General features: G+C 42.2%; 1 protein-coding gene across 1 annotated transcript in view; it reads right to left on the bottom strand.

Moving 5' to 3' along the window:
* Positions 1-12,150, bottom strand: part of Arhgap18 (Rho GTPase activating protein 18) — a 215,394-nt gene extending 203,244 nt beyond the window's left edge. Inside the window, exon 1 of the mRNA XM_036168864.1 lies at positions 11,666-12,150. Within this exon, the coding sequence (XP_036024757.1) occupies positions 11,666-11,778 (113 nt within the window). The 5' untranslated portion in view covers positions 11,779-12,150. The remainder of the gene's footprint in view (positions 1-11,665) is intronic.
* Between the last annotated feature and the right edge of the window lie 370 nt (positions 12,151-12,520).

Here is a 12,520-nt window from a genome sequence, read left to right on the forward strand (position 1 = left end):
TAGGTTTCATTTTCTATTGTCATTTCCATCTTCTAAGAAATCAGTCATCAAGAGATGCATATAATCTATACTTCTTCAATAACCCTTGCTTTCTGAAGGACAATGTGGCCTTCTGAAGGACAATGTGACCATCACTACATACTGTGAAAGAGAGACCAACCCACAACCTCAACTCACCTCAGAGTACCCCCTCACACACCGTTTATTCCGGTCAGATCCATGCCAAGATTGTACCAAAAAGGCAGTAGGCTGACCATTAGGGGCATCCCATAGTTTATATTCTCTAGTTACCTCATCTGGGAAAAATAAAGAGAACAGTAGTTGGCAATAAGCCAGTACTTTATACAGTGACATGGTTTGTAAAACCAACCATCACCAAGTTCATCTATAAGCACAAGCTACACAGTGCATCATAACTCTCTCAACGACATGCAGCAACAGTTGTTAGACAGTGGCAGACTTGCTGACTTCTTCACACAGAACCATTCCATACATGAGTGAACTGCATTTACTCTTGGTGTGGACTTTTTCTATTTTATCCTACATTTCTCTTGGTATCATAATAAGCCTCCTCCCCACCCCATCCCCCGCAACAACCTAGACAAATCTCTTGTTCAATCAAAACTCACACATAACTTGGCACAGAACTTCAGCCTTTGCAGATCTTTATAATGGAAGACTAAAACTCATACACAGGCATAACCACAACTAATGAGTTTCTATTATAGATTTGTGGGTCCAGTTTCAAGAAATCCTGATTCAGATAGATAGATATTTTACCTATCCATCTAATATGTAGGAAACACACTTATATTTCTTAAAATTTGTTCAGTCCCTTCTTCCAAAGCACCATTCAACCATGTCCCTCATTATGTCAGGATTCATCTGAATTCAACTTGGGAATACAGTGGCCTAAAGTATAGACCTATAACAATGCAGAAGCAATGGTAGATACTTCATTTTGCTTTCAGTAAGAGAAAGACTCATTCATTTGTCCAATAGGCATCATACTGAAACTCTACAGGAAACTGAAGATAAATTAAAAAAGTTAATATGGGCAAAATAACTCCATTACTTATGGGCAGTATTCAAAATAAAAGTGCAGAGTTCCTTGTTAATAATATATATTAAGAATCTTAAGAAAGCAAGAGCAAAGCGTTAAACCAAGGACAGAGTGCATCTATGCTTAAGTAAAAGCCAATTCACCAAGAAACTCAATGGCCTAAAATACCCCCTATGAGTAGAACACAAAGCAAAAGTCACAATTTTGTTCTCTAAGCAAAGAGGGTGCTCAGATCTACACCTTTGGCATTGGCCTAGCCTATCAAAGGGAACTATAACTCCTTGACTCAGAAATTTGATTATAATAGGTAAATAGTGATGACTTAATCACAATATTTTAATCAGTTCTTCCAGGTGAGTAGTTCACTGAATCTTGCACTTATAGATGAGTTTGCTTAAGATTGCACCAACAGGGGTTGGGGATTTAGCTCAGTGGTAGAGTGCTTGCCTAGCAATGGCAAGGCCCTGGGTTCGATCCTCAGCTCCACATACAAAAAAAAAAAAAAGATTGCACCAACATAGCTGGATATGAGGGTACACACCTTTAATCTAGGTTCTTAAGAGGCAGAGGCAGAGGCAGGTGGATCTCTGGACATCCTTCTGATCTACATAACTAGTTCCTGGGCAGCCAAGGCTACATAATGATACCATGTCTCAAAACAAACAAAAAATATAACTCCACACAAACAAGAACAACAACAACAAAATCTTGCAGCCACATTCAGAGTAACAATAATGAATTAATATTCTCTTTTGCTCTGTGATTGCTCTGGGCACTACAGCTTCCTAGAAACCACAAACTCCTGAAGAAGCAAGTGTTTTGGTGTGTGTCTGTCCCAGCTAGAGGGGCCAAGGCAGGTGGACTTCAATAATGCATGAGAATGAGTCTAACTGAGACAACACAGAAATGCCATAAGTCCCCTTCCCAAGGAAGCCCTAAGGAAGAAAAGCCCCTCTTTGTGGAGCAAAAGGAAGTCAAGTGTGAGTGACATCCATGTACTAGAAGAGAACAACAGGTTTACCTTAACAACAGCTTCCAAATAACCCTTTTAATCTTCATGAAACGCCCAAGAAAACATGTAAATGTTCATTGAAACCAGCTAAGTCAAAACTTGAATAAACCCAAATGCACTTAATACATGAGCCCTTCCAATCTATAGATCATTGTTCTCGTTCAACCGTTTGTCAAGCTTATATTTATACACTATAACCAACAATCATGATTCATAGTATAGAATTACATACCTAGAGAGTTGGTAGTTATTTAGTCATATAGATTCAGCAATCTATAAAAAAAAGTTTCAGTAATTATTCCTAGACTTTTAAGAGCAATATTTTTAAAAAAATTATACAGGTTCCAGCATGTCAGAAATGCTAGCTCTTCATACCCAGAACTTGGGAGCTTTGGATGTGGTTCACACTTGTCAGTCACTATGCTGGTTGCCAACACATTAAGGAATTGGTATTTCTACATTGCTTATTTCATTGTTGTTTTTCCTTATTTGTATCCTGGCATAATACTCAGCTTCAAAGGAATACAAATAGCGACAAAAGAAATTAAAGTGATGGCTGGGAGATGCCCCAGTGGGTAAAGTGCTTCACAAGTGTTGAAAACTTCAATTTGGATTCACAAGAACTGTGTACAGACAGTGACACTGTCCAGCTTTGGGGTTGGGGTAGGGGAGAAGCAGATCCTGGGGGATTAGGTACCAGCTAACCTAGCCAAAACAGTGAGCTCCAGGCTCATCAAGAGATGCTATCTCAAAAATAAGATAAACACCTAGAAAGGAGAACACACAGCATCTACCTCTAGCTTGCACATGTATACTTGTGCACCTGCATACATATGTGAACCCCACATACATGCACATACAAATAAAGACACTTTAACCGTCAGTTTAGTAAAGTGGTAGAGGCTGGAAACTAATCTCCAAGCAAAAGCACACACAGAGCACAGGACTTTTAACTGTTTAGAGAACAGGTGATTTCTCCCATTAGCAGTGTAGGAGGAATCAAGAAAGACTTCTCCCATGCCATTTCCACTTTTAGAAACCACCTGGGGCTATGAACTTTCTGTAAGATTGGAAAATGTGAATCACTCGTGTCCCCTTCTGGAGAAAGTCTTACTCCCTTTCCAGGAAGAGGGGAAAGGAGTTTCACACACAGAACCCAACATAGGTTTCCAGCTTCACCCTTACTAAATTCACTATGAAATGTGGAAAGACTCTTGTGTTGCTGACCATGGCATACCTTTCAGCTGATGGTAATATTGCAGTTCTCTGACAAACCTAGCAGCCACTCTGTAAACAAAACTCCAGTTTAAAGTTTTTTCCTAAAATTAATAATGTAATGAAATCCCTACCAAATTGTCACTTCAAACCTACAGCCAAACCTATAGTCAAAACATCTCAGACACACCAGAGACAAAACCTACATAAAAGATAGTTCAAAAAGCAAGCCAATCATACTTCAGAGTAGCTGTTTTTACCTGTGGGTTAAGACCCCTTGGCAAACATCTCCAAAAATATTTTACATTTCAATTCATAACAGTAGCAAAATGACAGTTATGAAAGCAATGAAAATAATTTTACGGTAAGGAGTCATCACAACATGAAGAAGTATATGGAAGGGTTGCAGCATTAGTAAGGTTGAACCACCACCTTAAGATCATTCTTTTTAAAATGCAGGACATCCATGGAGCTTCAGACTTGGAAAGTCCGGCCAAGGAGAGCCTTATGATCATTTTTAGAAAACAACTTTTTTAAACTCCCAAGGTGATTCTGAAATATAGCTTAGAGCTGTAAACCACTCTTCTAAACTATGCTTCTGAGAATGGCACCTGTTGACCAGAGCCAGCTGAGAACTGATTCCTCATGCAAAGCAGATCATCACTCGGGCATGCTAAATTAGGGACCCTTCAGGCCCAAGGGGACAAAGGGGATGATGCTACAAGCCCTTAGGTAATTATAATAACAAAAAGCTATCAGATCATGCTCCAGCTTGTTTTTTTTTCTTTCTGTATTCACAATCAACATGAACATTAGTATTTATTACTCCGTAAAAGGGCCTAGCAGCTGCCACTTTGAAAATGTCCTTACAGTCATCACATTTGCTACCCCGATCTTAGCTTGCAGCTCCTTCCTCGGGTCACAGCAAAGGTCAGAGAACTTCAGCTCCGACTTCAGTATTTTGTTCTTTACAGCTCCTATGGGTTCTGTCACAAACCTTCAAACATATCCCATACAGTCCAGAAGAGAACGGAAGCCATTAGTTCTGATGACACCTTCAGTCACCAAACGAGCTATCAGGCCAGACTGGGCCCCAGGACTCTAACTCATCCAACTCCTAAGTGTAAGAAAATAATCCGGAACAGCCCGGGAAGAAACACAGAAACAGAGCAAAACGTAACAGACTCACCGCAAGAAATGAGCACTCTCTTGTGAGCACAAACGTCTCTAGTCTGGAAGCTGCTTTAAGGATCGACTCTAAAGAAGGAGGTACTGGCCGGGCGGTGGTGGTCGCGCACGCCTGTAATCCCAGCACTCTGGAGGCAGAGGCAGGCGAATCTCTGTGAGTTCCAGGCCAGCCTGGTCTACAGAGCTAGTCCAGGACAGGCTCCAAAGCTACGGAGAGAAACCCTATCTCGAAAAACAAACAAACAAACAAACAAAAGAGGTACTAAATGTCATTTGTCTACGTGTCACTTTTTAACCAATAAAGTACCAGTTAGGTACATCCACGTGCATAGAACCAAACATCGAACCGGAAGTCACATTGACGGGGGTCCAATAGAAGACAAGCCTTTAAACACTTAGGAACAACGCTTTCATATTGATCATGTTGTTCTACAGGTGAGGATATGATAGCACCAAGCTCTGGTAGTCACAAAAAAGATGACATTAGGCCTGAGTTGGAATCCGTGGGTAGGATTATGCCACTTGTAGACAAAAGTTTAAAAACAAAAGAAATCTAGCTGGAGGAAATAGCAGGTGCAGGGGCTTACAGCTCAATGTCGAGGAAGTCTGAAAGGAGCTCTTAAAAGAAAGAGAAGACGGTAGGGGATTTAGCTCAGTGGTAGAGCGCTTGCCTAGCAAGCACAAGGCCCCGGGTTCGGTCCTCAGCTCCAAAAAAAGAAAGAAAGAAAAAAAGGAAGAAAGAGAAGACAGAAAACTAGGATAAACTGAGATGGATCTCGTACATCTGAGAAGTTGAGAGTTGTGTAGATATGTGGTATTAAATAAGTTAAAACTGCCAAGACCAAGCTTAAGAAAGGAAAGGAAAGGAAACTGTCCTCAAACACAGAGGACGTAACAGGGGATTGCTGTCCTTAAACACAGAGGACATAACAGGGATTGCTGTCCTCAAACACAGAGGACACAATAGGGGATTGTGTTAGTTACTTTTCTTATTACTGCGATCAAAACCCTGAACAGAAGCAACTTAAGGAAGAAAGGATTCGTTTTGGCTTGTGGCTTCTGAGGGCACAGTCCATGGTGGTGTGGTCAGTGGTCACAGGAGCATGTGGCTTTGACTCAGATCTTTCAGATTAGAAAACAGACAGAGACCAGGGCCAGATGTGGAGCTCAGACCCGAAAGGTCTGCACCTCAGCAGCTTATTTCCTCCAGCTGGGTTCCAACTCCTAGGGGTTGTAAAACCTCCCAGACGGTGCCTCCCACTGAGGAACAATCTAAGCCTGTGGGGGAACTTTGATATCAAATGTCAACAGGGACCATTCCAGGATAGTGTTTATCACAGCAAACAGTCAAGGGTTGATTGAACTAAAGCAAAGACTTGTAGAATAAAAGGGAGAGATGTTTATGCATGGTCTTTCTGAATTTCCATAGATCCCCTGTCTCTGGACGAATCCTCTTCCTTTTCTTTTGGAAAGTGGTGAGGGGCCTTTTAATCCCAGCACTCAGGAGGTAGAGGCAGGTGGATCTCTGTGAGGTCAGGGCCAGTCTGATCTACAGAGTGAGTTCTAGGACAGCCGGGGTTACACAGAGAAGCCCTGACTGGAAAATAAAAATTAAAAAAAAAAAAAAAGAAAAGAAAAAAAGTAAGACTCCTAGATGAGTGGGCTGGTGCACACTCACAATTACAACACTTGGGAGCCTTTGCTCCAAGGGTCCTAAGTTCAAGGCCAGTCTCATAAACCAAAACCAAACAAAAGAGGTTGCAACTCCTGAGACAGAAAATGCAATATGAAGAATAGCTTGGGTTACCAATACAAACTGTGCTCTGTCATGGCTGTTGAATTTTAGATACCTGGAGACAAACCAGTGCACACTTATTTCATAAAATAAGTTGTGTGAAAAGTCAGTCGAGCTTGAAAATACAAACTGCTAATAAGCAACAATCCAGACATGACAATACCTACAGAGCATTAGTTTTAACTGCATAACTTCTCTCTCAGTCCTACTGTGTGCATTATTCCTTCACGCAGCCACCACACTTGCAAATGTGAAATACTCCAGTGAATTCCACTGTGCCCTAAAACTCCAGTCTCCTCCCCATTTCCCATGATCCTTTTCTACTTCTCTGGCTTCTTTGGTTACCTCAGGTTATATACTCAAACCTAAAGACCCAGAACTAAGACCCACAAGGAGGAGAGAACATGCTGTACCTGTCTTGCTGGGTCTGCGTTACCTCACTCAGTATAACATTTTCCACTTCTATGCATGTACTTACAAATTTCGTTTCAACATGAAAAGGAAGCTTCATCCATGAAATCTCAACTATATGGTTGCCTAAATAAGACCTGCATTATGGTATCACCAATTAACATGCCAATATAAATGGAGGAAAATTCACAAGATCCCTCTCATAGATGAAGTGCTGCAGGCAATTAATGGCTGCTGAGTGAGAGTCAATTTTTCTCTAGGAAAAAGTTCCCTGATAGATTATCCCATCCCAAGTATATACACTTACATACAAGAAACACTAAATGAATGCAGTAGGTTGTGTGTATGTGTGTGTATCCATACATGTAACAATGTAATTAGAGAAGGTTTGTATAGTGATATTTTATTTGTATTGAAATGTGATTTTATTTGTATGTCAATAAAGTTGCCTTGAGGTCAGAGCAAGCCAGAGCAGAAGCCGAGCAGTAGTGGGGCACGCCTTTAATCCCAGCACTTGGGAGGCAGAGCTAGGCGGATCTCTGTGTGTTCAAGGACACAGCCAGCATGGCAGACACACGCCTTTAATCTCAATACCAACCATAGACGACCTGGAGGTCTGTACAAACAGGCAGTGACAAGGAGGTCATGTGGCTGGGTTTACAACCAATGAGAAAACAGAACAGAAAGTCTTTAAATAGACAGGACGCACAGAAGTAGGTCTCTTGCGGAGAGGAGGAACCGCAGAAGCAGTGAAGGGTAAGGTTTTCCGCTTTTGCTCTGACCTCGTGGTTTAACTCTGCAATCGGTTCTGTGTTTCTTATTTAACAAGCCGGATACATCTACAGGTTTGAATTTGAGAGGGAGTGGGAAATACAATGAGGAGCTGCTGTGGGGAGGAGGCAGAGGGTGGAAAATGTAAATACAGTAATCAGGTATGAAATTTTCAATTTTTTTTTAAATTGAAAAAAAAATAGAAATTCAGTTTTTGCAGTGCATGACTGGCCTGGTCTCCTACATCTTTGTGTCTTGCACACTGTGGGCCTTACCCCTTCACCCTGCTTACACACATTGCTAACACTGTCTATTTAAGACACACAGATTGATTCTATTATGGATACACTATATTCTTCAGTGAACTCTGCTGTATGTAACAAAGCATCTTTATAACAAAGGCAAAACAAACAAAAAGCCACAGGACTATGTTCCCTGTTTTTAACTCTACTCCTAGATCAACCCTCCAGTTCCTGCTGTGCATTGGGGTGGGCTCATGGGGGTGGTGCTCCTGGGAACCTGTATAAAGCTATACTCTTCACAGCTCTAAGAAAGTCCAAATATTCAGACTCTGAGAGGACTAGAATGTCTGAAAGATGCTAACCATGACCTACACTTATCTTCCCTTGCTTGGCTACTTGACCAAATAATGCCACAGAGAACCAGGGCCAGGCTTTCTTAAAGCTCAGCGTGTATCTGTGTTCTCAGGCTATATTCCCAGAAGTGGCAATCTGAAAATCCTGACTGGAGCTAACAACATTCTTTAGGATGGCATGGACACCTTGGCAAATTTGGACATGAGTATATCAATCCTAGACTTCATTGGATATTTCAGGTTTCTTGCCTAGATTCCTGTTAACATTTACTTCTCATTCTGCATAGAGACAGTTATCTTTTTTTAAATCACTAAGATGAAAACTAGGGGGTCATCCAAGCAATAGAAAATTCCTTCATTCAATTGAAAATGAGCCAGCAAAGAACCAGGACTAAAACCTTGAATGTTATACAAATGTAATTGATTAGCTCCTTTAAATTGACTGAAAACACCTGATGGGGGGCTTAGTCTTGAAAGACCTAGACTTCATTAATGGAAAAAAAAAACCAAAACACTGTTATTCACAAAGATGTCTAATGAAACCCCTTGGCTATTTTCTTGTCCAGGATTTGAGAATGAACAGGCCACAGGTAAATTTTGTACAAATACTAAGCACTGGTTAAGTGCATCTCAAAAAACAGAAATAATAGAGGCAGGCACACATTCGCACACAACGAAGGGCAAGGAAAGCGTGCTCTTAGATGTGTTAGGACTGGTGATCTGTCTAGTCCTATTGAATTGCTAAGAGAAAATGAAATCCACACCAGGCATTGCCTCACAGCTTAACTCACTGTAAGAAACCTCATCCCCTTCCTGCGTGGTTTTGGAGATACACTGATGGTGCCCAATCAGGATGGAACTCAGTAAAAAAGGAGATTGGACTAGCCCTGCCTGACCAGTTTCACAATCTTTAAAATGGAAAGCACCAAGACTTGCATTGCACAGTTTGACTCCTCCTCCTGTGTCCCAATTAAGAGATGGAGAAAGAGGAGAGAGTGAGCCCAAAACACTCTATCCTGCACATTCGAATACGCAAATAACTTTATAGTTTTCTTCTGCTTTTTTTTTTTTTTTTTTTTTTTTGGTTTTTCAAGACAGGGTTTCTCTGTAGCTTTGGAGCCTGACCTGGACTAGCTCTGTAGACCAGGCTGCCCTCGAACTCACAGAGATCCACCTGCCTCTGCCTCCCAAGTGCTGGGATTACAGGCGTGCATCGTAGCCGCCGCGGCCACCGCCACTCGGCTAGCTTTCTTCTTGATGAAGATATTCCAGGTGACTGCTTACAAGGGAGTTTAACAGGGCGGTACATGTCAAACTACACTCGGGACAGTTACTTCTAAGTAAGGACTTAGAAACACACTTTCCAAATGCCATCTCCCCACAGAGAGAAAAGACTAGCCAAGGCAAGGGTCGGGGAGATGGATGGCTTTTTGTTTTGTTTTATTTTGTGGTTGCTGTTTTCTCAAGTAAGTATTAGGCCATTGGGGGCTTCTGAAAAGGGCATGGCTAATGTTAACTGCACAGAGAGACTTGTGAATGGAGACCTTGGAGATCTACAGTGTGAGCAAGTCAGAGGGCAGGCTTAACAGGGGATTCCTGGTGGCTTTTGTAGGGTCACAGGTAAGCAGGGCAGGCTTAACAGGGGATTCCTGGTGGCTTTTGTAGGGTCACAGGTAAGCAGAGCACTCATAGTGGGGCTGTTTCTAATGGTATTACCTGTGTATTTAATTAATAATAGTAATAATAATAACAATAATAATAATAATGGTAATGAAGAGGAGGAGGAAGGTGGTATGGGTCTCCAGGGAAACCAAGCTATAAAGAGCTATCTTGCTTTTGTGCAATTAACCCGCTTAATTCAATGCAGTTAGGGTCTTCTATTTCAGAACAAACTAGAAACAGGGAGCTTTAGCCCCCTCCCTAGAGGCAAGGTGCTCAAGTTTGTGCTTTGTGTCCCTTTTCATCTAGCTTTGTCACACAGTGTTGACTGGCTGCCATCATTATCCTTAATTGGCCCCTTTCAAGGCCGAGACACACCTCCCTGGCCTCATCTACATGCCTTAATTTCATGTGTCAGGTCCGTGTTCACAACTTGTATAGATCGGCTGTGGAGAAGAGCAAGTGCTTATGGAGGTGGGGGCGTGGGGGGGGGGGGGGGGGGGGGCGTCAGTTCCGTAATAAAGCGGGTGTTCAAGCAACAGCTGATTGTTCCAAGAGTGACAGGGTCACTGGTTACCGGTTATATGTGCCCACAAAGGAACGCATCCTAAGTGCTAGCAGACATTTTCATAAAGACTTTCAAAGCCTTGCCCACAAAGTCCAACTTTTCTCCAACTACTAACCACTGAGAGACACGAGACACATGAGGCCATGCGGTGGTTTGCTCCCTCTTTATCTTCCGGAGTTTTTCTTTTTGTTTTAGCTTCGATAGGAAAAAAAAACAAAAACAAAAACAAAACAAAACACTCTAATCCTTTGAGATCTAAGAGCAGTAAGTAACTATTTTGGGTAAGTTATTAATGCTTATCTTTTAAGTAAGAGTGAAAGACAGTTAATGTCAAAGTTGGAAGAAGGCATCTTCCTGGCAGACAGCTCGGGTTGCTGAAGATGAGGTAATACTCACAAAGCTATATCCTCACATCATTGGCATGCAGAGTACTTCTTTGCAAACATCCAGGCAAACTGACAGCAATGGAGGTTGCAGCTGCAATTAAATGGCCATTTGGATGCATTTTCTTTGGAAATGTGTGTTTAATTGTATTCAAAAACTTTAGGTTTAAGTTTCAAAAGCCCACCATTCTCCTGCTTTCCTTACATGAAGAGCCATCTGGAAATCTGATTCCACAGTTTCCAACACACACACACACACACACACACACACACACACACACACACCCCTAACTGCATTTGGAAAATGGCCCTTCACTTTTCAGCTGATGTCTCCTGTGGAGAGCCTGATTTGCACGATATTCGCAGAATGAATGATAATATTACACAAAGTTATGTGCTTATTTCTTAGAAATAAATCCTGGACACTTTTTGACAGCAATAAAAACGTCAGATGAGTGCAGTATGTACACAGTCTGCCTCAGTTCAGTACTGACCAAGTTAATGTCGAACCTTATAGCAGCTGCTTTCTTTTTGGCTGAGATGGTAATTATTTAGAGGGTTTGGGTTTTTGTTTGTTTGTTTGTTTGTTGTTTTGTTTTGTTTTAATCAGTTTGCCTGTATTGCATGAAGTTCCTTTCCTTAAAAAAAAAAAAAAGTAAACTTCATTTTTAAAAATAATAAATTACCTTTAACCTGATCTTGCAAATGGAAAGTTAAATGGCAGAGTCAAGGCAAGATTCTATGAAGGTGGTTGGTCAGCCGTGGAGTCCAAAGAGATTTAAGTCAAAAGGAACAAGAATGCGGTGTTCAATCTCAATCAGAAAGGGTTTCTTTTTATTTATTTTATTTTATTTTTAATCCTAGAAAGATCCCTTCGTCAGTCTCCCTTAGGAACAAACTAGTAACGCTGCTGTGGGAATATCATCAATAGTTAAAAGGCCCTTTAACCATCCCTCTGAGATCTGCCAACCCTCTAAGTTAACCAAACAGAGACGCTCGCCTTACCTGCGGTGAAAGCAGTGTGCGAGCCTAGTCACTGCTGTAACTGTCTTCCGCAGGTCGTGAGCAGGGGACCCCAGAGTCCCAAGAAGTGAGGCAATGTGATCATGAGAAAACATGATCACGAGTGCTCGGCGAGAGTCGCTTTACTCTGGGCGCGACACCCCTTCCTTCTCTGGGTCTCTCACTGGCCCCTCCGGTTAATCGGGATCCGGAACCCGTCATTTCTGCTCTATCATCCGAGCAGCTGTTTTAAGGACTGCGGGCACGTGGGCACCGGAGGAAGAGAAGGAGAAGGAGAAGGATCCGCAGGCACGGCGCCTGCACAAGCTTCAGCTGGTGCATACTCAGGCTCCCTGGCTGCTCAGCTGCTACTGAGGATCCAAAGCCAGGCGCTAAGCAGCGATCGGCTTTCCAGCGAGGAGCAGCAGCTGCGCACAAGCCGGCTGCCTTCAGGTCTAGCGCTAGCTGCTGTGCCAAGGGAAGCTCTCTGCAAGCACAGAAAGTGGCAGTCTACTGAGCATGCTCAGGCCCCAGTTCTCTCCCCAGGGCCTGTCAACTGTTGACATCTCTAAATATGAAAAAGGGATACTGAGGAAGTGGGACAAGGTGAGATTCGGTGGAGGTAATTTTCAATTTGGGTATGACCTCCTCCCTCACCCTTCTGTTGTAAAAGGAAAACAAAGATGCACTGTTGTGGATTTAGCAATTCTTTTGACAGGTTGACAGGGCCGTTTTGGAAGCTATCGATAGCTTTTAATCTTAACTGTCCCTGTGCAATTAAATCGCCCCTGGGGTCAAACGCCCCTGGCATAAGCAGTGAAACGCATTTCTATCATTGATGGCTTAGGTATAGAATTG

This window comes from Onychomys torridus, chromosome 19, assembly GCF_903995425.1.
Source record: "Onychomys torridus chromosome 19, mOncTor1.1, whole genome shotgun sequence".
In the NCBI taxonomy this organism is placed as follows: domain Eukaryota; kingdom Metazoa; phylum Chordata; class Mammalia; order Rodentia; family Cricetidae; genus Onychomys; species Onychomys torridus.